Source organism: Somniosus microcephalus, chromosome 4, assembly GCF_052327205.1.
Source record: "Somniosus microcephalus isolate GS21.2 chromosome 4, FLI_Smic_1.0, whole genome shotgun sequence".
Taxonomy (NCBI): Eukaryota; Metazoa; Chordata; class Chondrichthyes; order Squaliformes; family Somniosidae; genus Somniosus; species Somniosus microcephalus.
Window position 1 is genome coordinate 224,059,535 of NC_140990.1, and position 21,719 is coordinate 224,081,253.

A 21,719-nucleotide genomic window follows, 5' to 3' on the forward strand; every position below is an offset into this window, starting at 1 on the left:
TGAATACCTCTATCAAATCTCCACTCAACCTTCTCTGCTCTAAGGAGAACAACCCCAGCTTCTCTAGTCTATCTACGTAACTGAAGTCCCTCATTCCTGGAATCATTCTCGTAAATCTTTTCTGCCTCCTTTCTAAGGCCTTCACATCCTTCCTAAAGTGCGGTGCCCTGAATTGGACACAATACTCCAGTTAAGACCAAACCAGTGTTTTATAAAGGTTGTAGTCGGCCAAATATTAAAAAAGGTATATACTTGGCAGGGCAGGGTTAGGTAACCCATCTATCCAATGGCTCTCAGGAATTGGGGTAATGCAGCAAACCATGTTCTCTGGGGAATTCCATTTCAAATGCCAGTTGAGGATGGAATGGGACATATCTCTACGTATATTCACTGAACAGCCTGATCACCATCTCCATTTCTATCAGCTTATCTTGTATATAATCACCTAATTAATTTAAATATTATTTTGGACTCGTGAAATGTCCCAATTCACTGTCAGCTGTGGCTCAGTTGGTAGCACATTCTTCTCCGAGTCAGAAAGTTGTGGCTTCAAGCCCCACTCCAGGGACTTGAGCACAAAGCTAGACTGACACTCCAATGCAGTGCTGAGGGAGTGCTGTATTGTCGGAGGTGCCATCTTTCGGATGAGTTGTTAAACCGAGGCCCCATCTGCTCTCTCAGGTGGATGTAAAAGATGCCATGGCACCATTTCGAAGAAGAGTAGGGGAATTATCCCCAGTGTCCTCCCAATATTTATCCCTCAATCAACATAACAAAAACAGATTATCTGGTCATTATCAAATTGCTGTTTGTGGGAGTTTGCGGTGTGCAAATTGGCCGCCACCTTTCCCACATTACAACAGTGATTCCACTTCAAAAGTACTTCATTGGCTGTAAAACGCTTTGGAGATGTCTGGTGGTCATGAAAGGCGCTATATAAATGCAAGTCTTTCTTTTCTTTTACTATACAACTGAGAAGAACACCACCATTTTCTAATGAAATTACTACCAGCTTATATTGAAGCTCCTAGTGATAACTTTCCATCATTTAGCTCATAAGGATCAGATTAATGCAAACCAGTCTCCAGTCATAAAACGCTTCATGGCTATGTGACAAGTAAATCTCTCAAGAACCATTGTTTTACTTCTCACTTTCTCTTCTCGCTTAAAAGTATTGTTTCCTTTTCTTTTATTGGGAAACCAAAGTGAAGAACCAGTATCTACATGCATGGGTCACCGGGGGTGAAAAGAATACAAGAGAGCAAACACTGGTTGTATGGCTCCATGGGTGCCAACCGCCTCTCTGTACTTCACCATGTGACAATTTATCATGTGTGAACCTAGACCGAGTGTGGGGATAAGGCTTCACATCTGACACTAATCCTTTCCTCATCCAATTTTCAAACACATGCACATTTTAACAATGTCATTGGATAGTAATCAAAAGCAGCAATCTTTACTGGTTTTCCCCTTCCTAGCCCAGGGACCCCGAGGTAACTGTAGTGCACCTACTATTGACATCAACTAACTCAGCACAGGTACGTCCTGTCTATATGTCAGGATCATACCAGGCAATGCATTTACCGATTCAATATCACTTTTAAAGGCACCAGTTCCGGCTCAGCTAGTGGAAACAATAAATAGGAATCATGATTTTTTGTAAAACATACATTAAACTTTAAACTAAAACAAGGAACAAGTTCAACTGTCACCAGAGTTTAGGAAACGGTTTCAAATGTGCAACCTTTTGCTATCAACAGGCACTAATTGTTCTAATTTAAGACATTCCTTAAAACCTACCTCTGACCAAGCTTTTGGTCATCTATCCTAATATCTCCTCTTTGGCTCAGTGTCAAATTTTGTCTGATAACATTCCTATGAAGCAGCTTGGGATGTTTTACTACGTTAAAAAGGTGCTATATAAATGAAAGTTGTTGTTGTAAATCTGATATCTTCAATATGTTGACCAAATTCTGCCTTCTACATCTCTGTCTCTCTATCCAATACTTACTGAAGGGTTGGGATTTGAGCCAGTTGAATGTTGCAGTCAAACGACACAGCATGATAACCTAGTTTCGGTTGAAACTAGTTGAAACCACAAATGGAACAGATGGTCAGAAGCTGAACTACAAAAGTGATTAAGCATGTGGAGATATGAGAAGCTGCAATAACAAGGTTAACATTTGCAGAACAATCGGAATACGAAGTAACAACTGTCACGCGGATGTATGTAAGGTATATTTGATTAACCTTTAAGCCATGTCCAATCACGAGTCACTGACTCAGATCGGCCGACGCCACGATGAAGCAAGAATGGACCCTGCGATCCAGATAACTGGACAAACTTAGATAAAAGACAGAACTGAAAGAAGGGGCTTAGCTAACGATGTAAAGTTATAATTAGGTTGTTTTTGAAGGAATATAATTGGGCCGGATTGGCCAAGGAATAAGTAATGTAATAACGGCTATCGGTGTGCTCCAGTCTTGTACTGTATATAAGCTTGTGAATTTTGTTGATCGGAGAGAAGGTGCTCGCACAGACTGAGACGCTTCTCCCAGAGCTCTGTTTTCAATAAACTGCACCTATTACTTTACCACAGATTAGATGTGAATTTATTTTCACCCAACATTACGTATAATACAACCAATGGATTCCTGATAGACCAAGCTGCTGTCATATTAAGCAGTTCTACTCCATTAATATTTCATAAAGATGGAACTAAGTCATGAAATGTCTAAATAGTTGACAAGGGTATTTTTGTAGAGGATCACATTGGAAAGGCCAACATTGAAGTCACACTGCAGCCATTAAAATACATTGGTTACTACCACATTGTTCCTTTTCTCTATGTAACCTTTGTACACTAACGATTGGGCCCCCACTACCAACCAGAAATCATTCCCAAGATTGCTGAACAAACATACTCAGGGTCACGTCAGCATCAGAACACTTGGCCTAACTCCCACTTGACTGAAATGCATGTTTTCCTTTTCTCTCTCCTTGTTTTTGTAGCCCAGGGTTCTCGCTACACAAATAAGCCAAAATCAATAGGTAATAGCTTACCAATGATCACAATTTCACTTTAACACTGCACAGAATTTCATTTGAAGTTACTGAGGACAAATGCCAGATGTCCATTTGGACCACCATTTTAAATGTAGCTGATCAATTATTTTCCACAACAGCCATTATTATCAAACTGAGTGAGAGGATATGAAAACTTAAACAGCACTCATTACAAATTGTGTTTGTTATCAAGTTATTGTTGATCGCTTACACAGCTGCTTTTCTGGGCAGATTGACTACAAATACATTTTTTTCTTGCACCATCCAATTTTCTCCCCTCTTGTCAAGGGTGCTGAGCTAATAAACAATACCTGTGATTGTATGGCACATTATCATATCAAAGCAACTCAAAGCACGTCACACAAGTATTTTTGAACTATAGTAACTATTTATATAGGCAAACCTTGCAGCCACTAACGCCCAAACAGCAAATACATGTGATCAATTAATGTTTTTAGTACTAATTAAGGGATGACATTGAGAAAATGTTCTGCTCTTCTTTCAATGCGATCATTAACGTCCACGAGCAGAACAGGACCTCACTTAATCTCATCTGAAGGATGGCACCTCAGACAATGCAGCACTCCCTCAGTACCACACTGGATTTTCAGCCTATATTTTGAGTTCACACCTTAGTATGGGGCTCAATTTCACAACTTTTGGACCTGCAAGCAGGAGCGATACTGATTGAGCCAAGCTAATGCATCAGATTCTGAGCCAGTTAACAGGAGCCAGACCCTCAAGTCCCTCACCCAAGTAACCACTCTTTAATAACCTGATACCCAAAATATATATGTAAGATACGAAGTAGGTCAGTAAAAACAAGTGACAGTTAGGAATATAGAACAAAATGTGGGCAGGAGCATAGGGCAAATTGAAGTGAGGAAGATGGACAGTAGAAGCCAAGATGACGCAGAGGAGATTACAAATAGTAAATGCTGTCTAGCAACTGAACACAAAGGGCAGGACTTCGGAAAGGAATGAAGTATGGAATAACAACAGAAAATGCTAGAAAAACTCAGCAGGCCAGGCAACATCCGTGGAGAGAAAATAGAGTCAACGTTTCGGGGCAAACCCTTTGTTTGTATGGAAGGTATTTAGGGGTGTGATATTAGAGAAATGCAAGTCAAAAAATGTACTCACAGGTTAGCCATAACTGTAACTGGGCGTACATTTCAAGTTTAGTGAGGATCTGGAACCGAAATCATGACTGAACAGTTTGGAATGACTGTAGTTAACAATAAAATTACGATGCAAAAGGGTATGGCATATACCACCAAGGTAGCACCACCTTTAGCCTGAAACTGTGCTGCTTTATTTCTTCAATAGGCTGTTTTGCACTGTAGAGAGACAGAGAGAGAGAGAGAGAGAGAGAGAGAGAGCGCAAAGCCTAAAAGTGGGTGTAAACTATGAGCACACTTAAAAGGAAATGTTCAGAAAGATAGTAAATTAAGATAAAATTGAAAAATGACAAAAATGTTGAATGGAAGATTGTTTGACAATCACAATTTGGAACTTTCTTTTCTGGGTTTTGGATCATTTTTGATGGTTGGGAAAGGTCCATACATGCTCATGATTGAGGATCGACATCACTGACTAACTTCTACAAGAGAGATCTGCACTCAACCTGCCTGGAGCCAAAAAGGAGTCAATCAGTGCTGCAACAAATAGCGTTCGTTACTGTCACCTTACTGTAATCTCGTGGTCCGAACCAATGGTTCCACCACAGGCCCAATTCACATATGGACCGGGGTCAAGCAAGGCTGTGTCATCACACCAACGCTCGTCTCGATCTTCCTTGCTGCAATGCTCCATCTCACCCTCAGTAAGCTCCCCGTTGGAGTGGAGCTAATTTACAGAACAAACGGGAAACTGTTCAACCTCCGTCATCTCCAGTCCAGATGCAAGGTTGTCCCACCCTCTGTCACTGAATTACAGTATGCAGACAGCGCTTGCGTCTGCACTCACTCGGAGGTTGAACTCCAAACCATTGTCAACACCTTCACAGAAGCGTACGAGAGCATGGGCCTTACACTAAACATCCGTAAGACAAAGATCCGCTACCAACCTGCACCCACCACACAGTACTGCCCCCCAATTATCAAAATCCACGACAAGGCCTTGGACAACGTGGACCACCTTCCCTCCAACATAAGGTCAGAAACGGGGATGATTGCTGATGACTGCATACTGTTCAGCGCCATTCGCAACTCCACAGATAATGAAGCAGTCCATGCCCGCATGCAACAAGATCTGAATGACGTTCAGGCTTGGGCCGATAAGTGGCAGGTAACATTTGCACCATAGAAGTGCCAGGCAATGACTATCTCCAACAAGCGAGAGTCTAACCACACCCCCTTGACATTCAATGGCATTACCATCGCCGAATCCCCGAGTTAGATATATTTCTTAAGGCTAAGGGGATCAAGGGATAGGGGGAGAAAGCAGGGACAGGGTACTGAATTTGGATGATCAGCCATGGTCGCATTGAATGGCGGAACAGGCTCGAGGGGCCGAATGGCCTACTCCTTCTCCTATCTTCTATGTTTCTATTCAATGGCATTACCATCGCCGAATCCCCCACTATCAACGTGGGGTCACCATTAACCAAAAACTTAACTGGACCAGCCACATAAATATTGTGGCAACACGAGCAGGTCAGAGGCTAGGTATTCTGCGGCGAATGTCTCAACTCCTGACTCCCCAAAGCCTTACCACCATCTGCAAGGCACAAGTAAGGAGTGTGATGGAATACTCTCCACTTGCCTGGATGAGTGCAGCTCCAACAACACTCAAGAAGCTCGACACCATCCAGGACAAAGCAGCCCGCTTGATTGGCACCCCATCCACCACCTTAAACATTCACTCCCTCCACCATCGGCGTACCGTGGCTGCAGTGTGTACCATCTACAAGATGCTATGCAGCAACTCGCCAAGGCTTCTTCGGCAGCACCTCCCAAACCCGCGATCTCTTTCACCTAGAAGGACAAGGGCAGCAGGCGCATGGGAACACCACCGCCTCCAAGGTCCCCTCCAAGTCACACACCATCCTGACTTAGAAGTATATCGCAGATCCTTCATCGTCGCTGGGTCAAAATCCTGGAACTCCTTACCTAACAGCACTGTGGGAGTACCATCACCACACGGACTGCAGTGGTTCAAGGCGGCGGCTCACCACCACCTTCTCAAGGGCAACTAGGGATGGGCAATAAATTTTGGCATTGCCAGCGATGCCCTGATCCCATAAACGAATTTAAAAAAAATACCTCGGGAGTCTACTGTCAACAAGGGCAGACGTCGATGATGAAGTCCAACACTGCTTTCAATGTGCAAGTGCAGCCTTCAGTCGCCTGAGGAAGAGTGTTTGAAGACCAGGACCTCAAACCCGGCACTAAACTCATGGTCTACAGAGCAGCAGTGATACCCGCCCTGCTGTATGCCTCAGAGACATGGACCATGTACAGCAGGCACCTCAAAGCACTGGAGAGGTACCACCAACACTGCCTCCGCAAGATCCTGCAAACCATTGGCAGCATAGGCGCACCAACATCAGTGTTCTAGCTCAGGCCAACATCCCCAGCATTGAAGCTTTGACCATGCTCAATCAGCTCCGATGGACGGGTCACATCGGCCATATGCCAGATACGAGACTCCCAAAACAAGCGCTCTACTTGGAGCTCCGACATGGCAAGAGAGCCCCAGGTGGGCAGAGGAAACGCTTCAAGGACACCCTCAAAGCCTCCTTGAAAAAGTGCAACATCCCCATTGACACCTGGGAATCCCTGGCCCAAGACCACACATAGAAGATAGGGGCAGGAGTAGGCCACTCGGCCCGTCGAGCCTGTTCTGCCATTCAATGCGATCATGGCTGATCATCCAAATTCAGTACCCTGTCCCTGCTTTCTCCCCATATCCCTTGATCCCCTTAGCCTTAAGAAATATATCTAACTCCTTGAATATATTTAATGAATTGGCCTCAACTGCCTTCTGTGGTAGAGAATTCCACAGGTTCACCACTCACTGGGTGAAGAAATTCCTCCTCATCTCAGTCCTAAATGGCTTACCCCTTATCCTTAGACTGTGACCCCTGGTTCTGGACTCCCCCGCAATCAGGAACAGCCTTCCTGCATCTAGTCTGTCTAGTCCTGTTAGAATTTTATAAGTTTCAATGAGATCCCCTCTCATTCTTCTAAACTCTAGCGAATATAAGCCTAATCGACCCAATCTCTCTTCATACGTCATTCCTGCCATCCCAGGTATCAGTCTGGTGAATCTTTCCTGCACTCCCTCCATGGCAAGAACATCCTTCCTCAGATAAGGCGACCAAAACTACACACAATACTCAAGGTGTGGTCTCACCAGGGCCCTGTACAACTGCAGCAAGACATCCTTGCTCCTGTACTCGAATTCTCTCACTATGAAGGCCAGCATACTATTTGCCTTCTTAACCGCCTGCTGCACCAGCATGCTTACCTTCAGTGACTGGTGCACAAGGACACCCAGGTCTCATTGCACTTCCCCTTTTCCCAATCTATTGCCTTTCAGATAATAATCTGCTTTCCTGTTTTTGCCACCAAAGCGGATAACCTCGCATTTATCCACATTATACTGCATCTGCCATGCATCTGCCCAATCGCCCCACCTGTCCAAATCCAAATCGTTCTGGAGTTTCTCTGCATCCTCCTCACAGCACACACGCCCACCCAGCTTTGTGTCATCTGCAAACTTGGAGGTATTACATCTAGTTCCCTCGTCTAGATCATTAATATATATTGTGAATAACTGGGGTCCAAGCACCGATCCCTGCGGTACCCCACTAGTCACTGCCTTCCACTCAGAAAAAGACCCGTTTATTCCAACTATTTGCTTCCTGTCTGCCAACCAGTTTTCTATCCAAGTCAGTACCTTACCCCCAATCCCATGTGCTTTAACTTTGCACGCTAGTCTCTTATGCGGGACCTTATCGAAAGCCTTCTGAAAGTCCAAATACACCAGATCCACTGGTTCTCCCTTATCTATTCTACCAGTTACATCCTCAAAAAATTCCAGTAGATTAGTCAAGCATGATTTACCTTTTGTAAATCCATGTTGACTTTGTCTGATCCTGTCACTGTATTCCAAGTGCTCTGCTATTACATCTTTTATAATGGACTCTAGCATTTTCCCCACTACCGACGTCAGGCTTACAGGTCTATAATTCCCTGTTTTTTCTCTACCACCTTTTTTAAATAGTGGGGTTACATTAGCTAACCTCCAATCCATGGGAACTGTTCCAGAGTCTATAGAATTTTGGAAGATGACCGGCAATGCATCTACTATTTCTAGGGCATCTTCCTTAAGTACCCTAAGATGTAGATTATCAGGCCCTGGGGATTTATTGGCCTTCAATCCCGTCAATTTCCCTAACACCATTTCCCTACAAATACTGATTTCATTCAGTTCCTCCCTCTCATTAGACCCTATGTTCCCCGACATCTCTGGGAGTTTATTTGTGTCCTCCTTTGTGAAGACAGGACCAAAGTATGTATTTAATTGGTCTTCCATTTCTTTGTTCCCCATTATAAATTCTCCTGATTCTGACTGCAAGGGACCTGTGCTTGACTTTACCAATATTTTTCTCTTCACATATCTATAGAAGCTTTTACAGACAGTTTTTATGTTCCCTGAAAGCTTACTCTCATACTTTATTTCCCCCCTCTTAATTAATCCCTTTGTCCTCCTTTGCTGAATCCTAAACTGCTCCCAGTCCTTAGGTTTGCTGCTTTTTCTGGCCAATTTATATGTCCTCTCCTTGGATCTTATGCTATCCCTAATTTCCCTTGTTAGCCAATGTTGAGTCACCTTTTTTGTTTTATTTTTATGCCAAACAGGGATGAACAAATTCTGTACTTCATCTATGCGATCTTTAAATGTTTGCCATTGCCTATTCACCGTCAACCCTTAAAGTAACATTCCCCAATCCATCCTAGCCAACTCGCGCCTCATACCATCGTAGTTTCCTTTATTTAAATTCAGTACCCAAGTCTCTGAATCAACTACTTCATTCTCCATCTTAATGAAGAATTTTATCATATGTTGATCGCTCCTCCCCAAGTGGCCTCGCACAACAAGATTGCTAATTAATCCTTTCTCATACATAATACCCAGTCTAAGATGGCCTGATCTCTAGTTGGTTCCTCGACATATTGGTCCAGGAAACCATCCTGTATACACTCTAGGAATTCCTCTTCCACAGTATTGTTACTAATTTGGTTAGACCAATTTATATGTAGATTAAAGCCACCCATGATAACTGCTGTGTCCTTATTGCACGCATCTCTAATTTCCCGTTTAATGCCATCACCAACCTCAGCATTACTGTTTGGGGGTCTGTATACAACTCCCACTAACGTTTTCTGCCCCTTGGTATTTCTCAGCTCTACCCATACAGATTCCACACCATCAGAGCTAATATTCTTCCTTACTATTGTGTTCATCTCCTCTTTAACCAGCAATGCTACCCCACTGCCTTTTCCTTTTTGCCTGTCCTTCCTGAATATTGAATACCCCTGGATGTTGAATTCCCAGCCTTGGTCACCCTGGAGCCATGTCTCCATAATCCCAATTATATCATATCCGTTTACATCTACTTGCGCAGCTAATTCATCCACCTTATTACAAGTGCTCCTCACATTAAGACACAAAGCTTTCAGTCTTTTTTTTTAACACTTAGACCTTTTAGAATTATTTACTGCGGCCATGTTTGAATTACACCCTTGATTTCTCTGACTTCCACTTTTGCTTTTCTCCTTCCTGTCTTTTGCTTCTATCCTTGCTTCCCTTTCCTCTGTCTCCCTGCACAGGTTCCCAACCCCCTACCATTTTAGTTTAAACCCTTCCCAACAGCACTTCCCAACTCCCCCTAGGACATCGGTCCCAGTCCCACCCAGGTGCAAACTATCCAGTTTGTACTGGTCCCAACTCCCTCAGAACCGGTTCCAATGTCCCAGGAATTTGAATCCCTCCCCCTTGCACCTTTCTTCTAGCCACGTATTCATCTGAAATATCCTTCTATTTCTACTCTGACTAGCACGTGGCACTGGTAGCAATCCTGAGATTACACAAAGTGGAGGAGAAGCATCCAGGAAGGCACTGAACACGAGTCTCTTCGCCGGGAGCAAGCAAAAGCCAGCGCAAGCAACACACGTCAACCCAAGCACCCCACCCACCCGCCCCTTCAGCCACCGTCTGCCCCACCTGTGACAGAGACTGTAGGTCCTGCATTGGGCTCATCAGTCAACCGAGAACTAATTTTTAATGTGGAAGCAAGTCATCGTGGGACTGCCTAAGAGAGAGAGAGACTGTAGTCTCAAGGAGTACTGATAAAACAAGCAAGTCTCGAACTCCAAAGACAACAAGATTACTGAAGGCAGGACTGCTAAATCTACCATAGAAATATTAGAATGCCAAGTCTTGCTGTGTGTACATATTTATTAAAAATCACCACAGATCTGGAAAATGTGTTGTGCAATGGATTGGTGCACGTAAGTGCACTGTCCTTTCATCTCTGGGACCTGGGTTCAAATCTCATCCAGTCTGATAGGATGAAACTATCCTTTCTGTTGGCTGAAATGAGTGTGTATAGTCTCAATACTGTCCGAGTAAGGTGCAGAGCCAAAGCACAAACCCACACACAATTCAACACTCAGGTAAAACAGAACAATGACTGGTGCATCAAATGTTCATGAGACCTTGCTTTTTTCCAGTTTAGGAATAAGGACATTGTTGGGTACTGTAAAGGGAATAGTTGATGCTGTCATTGAGTGTCCAAAGAGAAAATTTCCCAGCACTGGTATCACTCACTTTGATAAATACAAAAACTCAAAAGCAATAAAATTCTGACTTGGATATTCTACGCCACTTCCTAAATTTCAATACACAAATCTTAAGCCTCCAAATAGAACTTTTGGGTCTTGATTTTGAATATGACAAGTACTTTGTTTTGTAGATAGTATCCTACGGTTTTCCTGCATTCAGATATAATTGGAATTCTTCTCATTTGTAAAATTGAGCAATGTATCTTTTTTAGAATAGCGGGCAGAAGAATTTTATATGAACATGCTAAATGTTCAAGTAATGTTCAGTATATTTTTCCAGGCTACATAGTGCCTTTCATGTCCTCAGAGTGTTGCAAAGCCTTTCACAGCCAACGAACTACTTTTGAAGGGCAGTCGTTTTAGGCACAGCAAGATCCAACAAACAGCAATAAGATGAATGACCAGGTGACCTGTTGGTTGAGGGATGAATGCAGTTTTACTTTTACAATGGTACGACAGTTTAAAAAGTTTGAAGCATGCTGTTAGGTCTAATTGTAATCACTGATGAAATGATGTGGGTGCAACAGAAAGAATTCAAGGACAGTTCAAGTTTTCAATTATTGATGGATGACAAAAGGTCAAAGAAGTTAATTCTATTCTCATTGCAAAGAATGAAGTGGGGCAGAAACATGATCCAAATTTTTCAAATAACAAAGGGAACCAATAAATTGGATGGAGGGAAATATTTTGTGTGGAAAAAGCATGAAGAACCAAAGGGACATGAACTTAAATAAGTCACCAAGCTGAACAGCACTTAAATACAGTACTTAAAAGTTGTTCACTTATGTAACATGTAACATGGACTGGCTCAGTATGGAAAAGTCTTCAGAGCTTAACTGAACTACATTGTGGATCATATCATCCAGGGCTGTGCAGGAAACACAATGCCAGCACAGTTCCGAATCAGTCCTGACAACCTCGGACTACTGATCAAATGAGGCATTTAATGGTCAAAAATAGACATCTGTCAGCAACACAACTTGCCACATTTCTGTAAGTCCATCCCGAGAGCACCATTACCACAAGTGCAGCTGCAGTTCAAGGAGAAGGCCCACCATCACCTCCTCAGGCAACTAGGGATAGGCAATAAATGCCGGCCCTGCCAGCATCGCCCATATCCTGAGAACAAGCAATAAATCATTTGGAAGTTCAGGCACATTCCTGCGAACAATTTTAAATGAATGTTGAAAGTCATACAACACATGTCCAAATCTATAATGTGCACTTCCTTCAGGTGACGTTTCATGGGGACAATGCAATGTCAGACAATTACGCCTTCAGTGTTGTGGAAGCACTTTAGTCACTGTTTGCTGCTGGAATTTTTTTATAATGGAACAGGGATTCACTTTCTCCAGTTTCAAGAGCATTTTGCCTTGGTCTTTTTCCATTCCCACCCACTCCACAGAGACACACCACAGACTGGCTGAGATAATGTCTCATATACTGCGAGAAGAAATTTCGAGAAGGCACTCTGCACATAGTCTTTAATTGCCGCTACAAAACAATGGCCCGGAATTTGCAGTCAGCGGCAAAGCAAAGGCCGACTCCACTGGCCCCGAAGAAAGCTGACCACAAAGATCTTGCGATCTCTGTGGCGAGAAGTTTGCCTTTTTCGACGCACAAGGTGATTTCAGTGTAATATAATGGGGAATCACTAGAGCGCTCTGCTGTCTAAGCAGCCAATCAGAATGCAGAATTCTCACAGGCAGGGAAGCAAAAAATGAAAAGCTGCTTTTATTGCCTCTTTTTAAAAATGTTACAGAGAACAAAACTCAAAGATTGGGGCTCTCACATGGGGATAAGGTAACACTGAAATAAATATGAACAAACCTTTAAAAATATATATTTTTATTGTAAAGTTTCTTAAAAATTGTAATTTTTATCATAATGGAGAAATTTGACACACCACAAAATTAAAATGAGTTTTTCAGGGCCATAACATTTGTTTAAGCAGTCAATACACTGTTAAAACCCCAGTTACACCCAATTCAACAATGCCTAACATTTAGTGGAGTATTTAACAGGGATATTACCGCGGCAAAGCCAGAGCGTTCATCAATTTCACTGATTGCCACCTATGGGGCTGGGCGGGGGAGAAAAAGAGTGCCACAGCGCAGCCAGTGTCGGAGCAGTGAATGACTTGACTGCAACTGCAGGATTTCTGCATTTAGATGCACATGCGCTACATTCTGAAGTTGTGGTAAGTTTCAAAGGGGTAGTAACAGCGTACATCGCCGTTATTACCCAGCACAAATTCCAGGCCATAGGTGTATTATAAAGCAACTGAACAGAACTAGAATACAAGCCCTCCAGTTTATGCTGTAGGAAACAAACAGCCAAATATCAGCACAGTATCAAATACTGTTCAATATTAAAAGCTCCTCTCAGGATTACCTTTTAAAAACAGCCTTATTGTACATCACAATGTTTCTATTAAAGATGAATCAATAACCATCATTTTTATATTGTGCCTAGAAATTCCACGTCAATGCATCGAGGTTTCAGTTTATAAAACTGTCAAATCTACCAATCTGACAAATGGATCATACAGCTGTCCAGTGGTTATTATGAAAACATACGACTTAACATAACATTGAAACAAAATGAAAAGAAATTGCTATAAATCTCAAATAATGACAGAAAATGTTGGCGAAACAAAGCAGATCAATCAGCATATGCAAAGAGTAAAGATCATACACTGCCTTTTCTTTTTAAAAGTGCTGACTGACCTATTGTGTATTTGCAGCATTTTCTGTTCTTATTCCTCAACATAACACAATACTACTTTTGCTTGGATCCCCGAATTAGAGTATTTTATTTACTGCTTTAAAATTCCTGCAGTTTACTATTTCAAGCTTTCACACAGTAAAGTAGAAGTGCGTCAATCATGCTAAACAGAGCATTTTGCACCTCACTAGGTCTGCTGTTCAGAGTTCATTCATTCATTGCAATTGATGCTATTCATATGCAATAGATTCCAAATCAGTACTATTCACTGACCCATCGCTGCACTCAATAGTAGTGAATATCAGACCCTGCTCACTGCTATTCAACAGCATTGCAATTCTATGCAGCAGTTTGGCATTTCATATTTTGCTATAGCCTCATCCAACTTCATAAAGTTTAGAATATTGTGAAATATTATTAAGTCTATTACTCTACTACTAACAACAGTGGCTATATAATCCAATACAAAAAGGAAACACTGCAAGTGCTGGAGATCTGAAATAAAAACAGAAAATGCGAGAAATACCCAGCAGTTCAGTTAGTACCTGTATCTGTAAAGAGAAAGGAGGAGTTATTGACATTTCAGGTGTGCAGCCTTCACCAGAATGCGTTCAACAGACTATAGAATTCATACCAGCAATACTCAAACAACCCAACTTTAAACTGAGGAAACACTTAGGAAGAGAATACTGATGTACTACAACTCAGTTCTAAGCTGAAGCTGACTGACAGCAAAAGCTAAGTCACCTTCAACAGCGCATCAATACAGACTTCATGGTCTATTTTTAGTTCTTAGTTACGAATGATAGACACATGAAATTATTCTCAGCCTTCTGTATGAATGCACATACATTTTTTTCCTCAATACAAGACTGTTTTACTTTGTCTCTCGGGAATAGGTTTGTTATCAAGAGACAGCTGTCTAAGTGTAATTCTTTACTCTGAAGTACAGCTTATTAATAATCAGGAAGCACTTTTCAAAATTCCTTGATGCGCAGATGGAACTCTTAATTTGCTTTTCAGAACATTTATCAGTGTAACTTCAAAATTCAACGATGCTAGATTGAGGCATTTCAATAGCAATCAGTGTTAGCATAATGGAAAGATAATTACTAATGCGCAAAGCTGGCTTAAGAACTTATGGGGCTCTTGGCATTTGGCAGCATGCTCTCCCCTCCCCCGGGGATTGGGATCCGTTAAAACACAGACGTGTAGTAAAATGCATGAAGATGTAGGGCCATAGAATGTTTACACACTGTTAACAACAAAGCAAATCATATCACAATGTACTATGTTTAAATTAAACATATTTGCATGGGAGCCCCTGGCAGGGACCCCATATTTGGCTGGGACCCCTGGCCACAGCCAGGACCCCTGGCCCATACGTTAATTTGCCCCTGCTAATGCCTGGGTCATTTCAAAATGTTATGTCCTTCTAAGTAATGTGTGCATGACCATTTTGAAAAACATTTAAGGAGATAAAAATTTTAATGGCAATACTGCACAAAACGAGAATTCAATTTTCAAAGTCCCCACATTGGTGCCAATTGTGACAAGCATCTCAGAATGTTAAGAACAGGCCGCAAGAAACTTTATGCCTTCAAAATGCTTTTGAATCATATTTTGAAACTATGGGGCTGGGGGGTGGCGAACAGGTATATTCGCTCACTTCTATGGTGATCCTTAGCCATCCTAGGGGTCACGAGGAAGAAGAAATATTTTTATCTAAGTTCCAAATTGCAACACTTCCCCCCCCACCCCCCCATGAACAGTAGGAATACATATTCAGTCCCTGCATCTACTTACATAATTACCATCTGTTTTAGGTAACTATGATATCTAACCACCAACTGTGCATCTACAGCTTAAGCATGCTTCAAATAAAATGTTTTGCAAGTGTAAGTTTATCTTATGATACATTTTTATTGTGTAAGTTGTGGGGGCAGGCGGAGCTTTTAGTAGTGACTCGCACAAGACTATGGTGACCATAACGCACATTAACAGGACCAAACTAGGAGGATTTTTTTCCACACACAATGACACCAAATAGTATCTTAAGGCTCATTACAGCTCAGTGTAGTATAGGAACTGGGAAAGTAATTCCTAAACAACTTTTCTGTGTTGCTCTCCAATTTTTATTAAGTGCTTTTCCAGTCTCCCATAGTTACCATTGGAAACCAATTGGGTACACTAGGACTAGATCCTATGTGTATGCATTGAGTGTCCTGCTACCATGACTCAATTTCAGATTATGACACACAGTGAGTCAGTTAGAATTTTGCCATGTAATGGCACGAGCCCAACCCAAGCTGACATTTCAGTGCAGTATTGAGGGAGCGCTGCATTGTGGTAAAGCTGTCTTTTGGAAGATATATTAAACTGAAGCCCCATCTGCCTGTGGAGATGGATGTAAAAAATCCCATAGCACCTTTTCAGTAGAGAAGCAGGGAGTTGTCCTGGTGTCCTGGCCAACATTGCCAAGTGGTCATTCACCTCATCGGTGTTTGTAGATTCTTTCTGTGTGCAAACTGGCTGCCTACAAAAAACAACCGTGACTATGCTTCAAAAGTAATTAATTGGCTGTGAAGTGTTTTGGGACGGCTGAAGCCTCTGCCACCCAAGGTGGAGCAGTGAGGCATTGATCCAATGGCAGCATTTTTCTATTGGATTCAATGAGGTTGGGTCAGTTACTTTGTGGCGTGCCTTCAATGGCAGGAGAATTGCGAGTCGGCACTCAGAAGGGAACAGTGTAATAATAGCCTTTGCCTTTTATTGTTCAAGGTAACTGAAAACAACCAGATCCACTTCCCTATCTTCAATTAGTTGATGCGATATACACAGGCCCTTATCTTGTAGCTACATATTTGGTGACAGAAAGGTTGGTGTTATTCTTCTGCTAGTTAGAATGTTTCAGAGTAACAAAGTGCCTCCTTTAGCATCAACAAAAACTAATAAGCAATCAAGGACTCCCAAGACTTAACTGCCTGCTATCAGCTAAGTTGTAAGTGTGAACAGGTCTATACCTCATTTACCATTTCTAATGTTAAACAAGGTTATACTGAGTTACGACCCAACTAAAGAGTTAAATACAAATACTCTGTAAAATGTAAATTTGCCAGTACAGCCCAAGACCTCTGCCTTCATCGGGTGAGTTTAGCGAACATACATTATCTGGAAATCTAAGAAATAGATGATCATTTCATGCAGAATGGATTTTAATAGCACTTACATATATTTCACCGTGTTCAAAGCGCTTTTTGAGATTTTCTAAGAATGTGTCTTCAGTGAGAGGTTCTAAAAGTACACTGTCCCCCACCCCTATCATGTTGTCCAGAAGGGACGTTTTCACCTCTGATTTCGCCATTTTCCCCCTGAAATAAAATAGAAAACAAGTTAGAACTTGGCAGCTTACACTTACATCCACAAAATAGCTGTTTCCTAACAATCTATGTTCCTCTGACATTAGGAGGTCAGACATCATTAAAGATATTAATTTTTCAAACAAACCAGAATCAAGGAATATGGGGATAGGGAAAATGGGGTTGAGGTAGAAGATCAACCATGATCATATTGAATGGCGGAGCAGGCTCAAGGGGTTGTATGTCCTACTCCTGCTCCTATTTCTTATGTTCTTATATTTTTATGACCACACTGGCCAACAGCCTAGAGAGCCCTGAGGGAGATTGTCCTCAATATGACTACTGTCATTCTAAGTCAGAAATTTTCCTTACCCCTTGAGGTAAAACAAAACTACTGATGCCTTCATATAATCATCCTTCCATGTTTAATCTATAAAAGGTACGCAGTAGCTGAGATTTTAGATTGCAATTTGGACTGTGTGTGAATAAAGCCAACAACATACACTATATGGATGCTGACACCACTAGTCACTTATCCTAAATATTCGACTGCAGTGACAAGATCAAGATATTATATCCAAATTAGCTTGCAGATTAATACTAAATAATAACCTGCTCAGGTTCTGAAAATCTGAACCATCATTGTCACGCGTTCTTAATGTCATATTGGTGCGGTTGAGATATTATATTGTTATAGCCTTTACAGTAATTAGAGGCAATATAGGTGGATTAGAGTTATGTAGCTCTAGAATTATAAATCTTGCATCCATAGCAACACACCTCAAAAGCATTATACTTCAAAAGGTGCCATACATCTACAGTATATGGCAAAAAAAATTACAATTGGCTCAAAGAACTACTATCTGTTAAGTTAACCCTGCTGATTGGTCGAAATATCCCATTGACTACTATGAAGTAATTGCAATCAATCACTAGACAAGTAGGAAAGCTTCCAAATAGCAATCATCCAAATTACTCTTTTGTTTAAACCCAACAATCTGGAACCAGCAACTATCATGAAACAAACCATTTGCATTGCTGAAATAACTTTTTCCACACCATTTTCAGCTCCAATTTTCCTTCTTTATTGAGGTCAGTGAATTCAGCTAAAAATGGCCCATTTACAACATAAAAATATATATTGGCCAGAATTATCTTGGGAGCTGCTCTCACTCCACTGCCGTAACTTTGCCGGCATTGCGGCAGAAACCCCAGTTGCCTGTAAACAAGGCAAAAATCACACATCTGGCGAAGTTATGGTGCACAGCAAGCTCCCACAAATGGCGTGATAATGACCAGATAATCTGTTTTAGTAATGTTCATTGAGGGATAAATATTGGCCAGGACACCAGGATAACTCCCTTGCTATTCTTCAAAATAGTGCTTTGGGATCTATTACATCCACCCGAGAGGACAGATGGGGCCTCGATTTAACGTCTCATCTGAAAGATGGCACCTCCAAATGTGCAGCACTCCCTCACTCCAATGCCCATGAAAACCAGGCAGAAAATTTATAATTAATAACTGCAAGGTGCAACTGATGGACAAAAGTTTAAAAATGTTAATTTCACAATGTTTTATACCGTTTAAGAAAGTAATAAAATTCTGAACGAATGATGTTTGAGTTTTTTCTGTTGTTTTCATGATGGGATGGGGATCAGTCTCTTTTAATGCTAAATTCAGGCACTGCGGCCAGATCCATGGCAAATAACCATCTGTTCAAATGCTGGTAATTGGAGACTTGACAGTGGTGCAGTGCTACCCCAGTGATGCCGTGCTACCCCAGTGATGCCTTCACTGAAGAACAAGAACCACAAACCCACCATGGAAAGCAAGCAAGAACACAAATATTTTATGATCAAGTAAATAACTGAGGAAAAAGAAAGATTTTGCAGAGGGAACAGAGAAGAATAGACACAAAAAATATTTCACATATAAATAACTGAGAATAAAAAGGGAACTACAAAATCACTATCTTGAAGTATTGTATATGGTAGATAAATAGTATTACAACTATTACATCTAAGAGGATCTGTAACTTTCTGTATCAATAGTGTAATATATTTATCTCGCTAGTCATGTGATATACTGCTTCAGTAAATTTGTTGTATTAAGTGACAGGCATTACAGTATTGTTCATGCTATTGCAGAAACCACACTCCAGGTCCTGGTCTTCACGTGAGCAACACTACAAGAGATCGGCTGGTGCTTCTTAAAATCCACCCAACTTATCCCTAGGGCTGCGCCAAATTATTTGAACAGATTGTTCTATTACTGAGACAATTTAAGGACTAGCTCAAAGTACAGTAAACTCATGCCACTAATTTGTTCATATTACAATTGTCAATCAACAAATCATGTGAATTACCCAGATAATAAATTAATGCCATAAATACATTTCAGCATTTGACTCACTATCACAACAGCACCAGGTATTCTGTAGTAGAGGACTGAAAGGAACAAATCTATAATACCTGTACTGCTGTGCACTGGCTAGTTCAATGACAAGTAATTTTACTGCCACAGGCTTATTCATTTCATTTCTAACCACATGTAAAAATATAATTCTTCAAACATTAAGATGGCACAAGTTATTCAAATATTTTTAAATAAAAATTAATTCAGAAGTAGTCACCACTTATTTTATTTTATCTCAAGTAATGCTGACACTTTTGCACATTGTTGCAAAAACACTCCACACCCAGCTATGGGGAATGCGCTGAGCTCTGACATTTAAACGCAAAATTCATAGCATTCCACAGCAATGATGTGCCTGGTTAGTATGAAAACACCAAGAATGGTCTGGGTTGCTCACATACTTATTTCTGAGAGCTCTAGGCAGCAGCTTCCACCATATATTGGAGCAATTTTGATATCATCAGACAAAGAACAATCTCAACTGAATACCTCCATTCTGTCCGCAAGTGTGATTCTAATGTTCCCATGGTTTGCCGCCTCAGATCCCCTTTGATTTCCATTTATATCTTTCAACCTTTGGGCAGACCAATTTTATGCCATCGTCACTTCAAGTGGGAAACAACAGAAGTGACAAGCTGAACGGATAGCTGGCAGTGCGACTCCCAAAGAATTTCCCACCAAATTCCACGCAAGTGCTAGTACAAGTGAAGCAGGAATTCTAGGCCAGTATCTCAATTTTCTCCTGGGCATAGCACAACCATCTGGTCTGAACATTGATTTTAGCATTTCAGACCATAGCTATATCTTCCTACAGGTAATGGGGTTCCATCAATACTGGAAGGGTGGCGTGGACATTGGTTGGCATTGAGGGTGTGGACTCTTGGTTAGAACACAGTTCTGGCAGTAGGGGTGGGTCGGTATTCAGGGTGGTGGCCCATCTTTTCTTTTTTTGGCTGCTGGCAAGCCTGCTTTGTGTTTCTAGCATTTTCTGTTTCACTTTAGATTTCTTGCATTGCAGTTTTTTCTTTCATTTCACCAATTTTTCCTCCCATTGCTTATCATCTTATTTACTTATTTCATACCCATTTGTTCTTTTAAAGTCACTGGTATAACCTTCATACTTCATCCACCAGTTTTCACCTCTTTCCAGATTTTCAGAAAAACCTGTTTAGACATTCAACCCATTTTCTCACTTCCTCCCCCCCCCCCCCCAACTTCTTGTTCCGATCAATTCCATTGAAGAACTCACTTACTGTCCAGCTTCCAGTTCTGATGAAGGGTCCACACCCAAAACATTAACTTATGATTTCTCTTTAGAGATGCTGCATATTTCCAGCATTTTCTGTTTTCATTTCAACCCCTCTTCACTATTATATAATATTTGCTTTCTGTTTTGAAGTTATCTTTTCCTGTAATGCACATCATTTCCAGGATGAAGAAACACGAGACCTTACTTTCAGCCACATCAAAGCCACCTGTTAAAAGGTGATAGCCAGCAACCATAAGACAATTTGCGAGTTCATTTTCACTTGTTGTGGTGGACAGTTTAATTTTTTTTGGGTGCACGGCCCTTTTAAGGAGCTGCATGAGCCATTAAAAATACTGCGCATGCATTTCATTTAAAAGCCGGTGAGCCGGTGCTCCAGAGTGCTGTGTGGCCGTGCAGCTTAAAGGGAACATTGGTGGTGGACCATTTAGCCTCTCCTGGTGACAAGGCTGAGATTAGAAACTCACCACATAGGAAACTGCAGGCAAAACCTTGCTCTACTATTCAATAGCTCAGAATGTTGAATGACTCACACACTGCAGTGCCTAGTATCTGCCTCTCTGTAGAAATGAGTGAACTAACCTACAGGAGTAAAAAAAAATGTATAACCAGATGATGGTTAAAGTGGAAAAAAAACAAAAATTTAGAACATTTAGAAAAAGATCATCCGGCCCAGCAAGCCAGATCATGTACAATCTCTATCATGAGTTCCCTCCATTTAATGTTCTGAGAGAACGTCCTACATAACTACTCTCCAATTCCCAAAACTAATCAAGCAAAACATTCATACAGCTCCATTATTAAACCCTGGCTGGCTAGCCTCCAAAGACAACATTCTGCACCCCCTGAACCAAGTGTCACAGGAACATTTGTGTCCCGTATAATAACTGGCCATTTCAACCTATACTGATCTGCTCTTTAATCCTGTCCTCAACCAGATGCTTAATCAGCATTTGTATAAGAAGTGAACCAACACAACTTGGAACTAAAAAAGTCTTTTCTCTGGAGACACTGCAGTTTTAAAT

General features: G+C 41.4%; 1 protein-coding gene across 5 annotated transcripts in view; it reads right to left on the reverse strand.

Moving 5' to 3' along the window:
- The window catches only part of myo1b (myosin IB), a 397,467-nt gene that overhangs the window by 369,237 nt on the left and 6,511 nt on the right, over nucleotides 1-21,719 (reverse strand). For all 5 annotated transcript variants that reach the window (XM_085985844.1, XM_085985845.1, XM_085985847.1 and 2 more), the window contains exon 2: nucleotides 16,880-17,021. In XM_085985844.1, coding sequence (XP_085841970.1) covers nucleotides 16,880-17,014 — 135 coding nt within the window. In that variant the 5' untranslated portion in view covers nucleotides 17,015-17,021. The remainder of the gene's footprint in view (nucleotides 1-16,879; nucleotides 17,022-21,719) is intronic.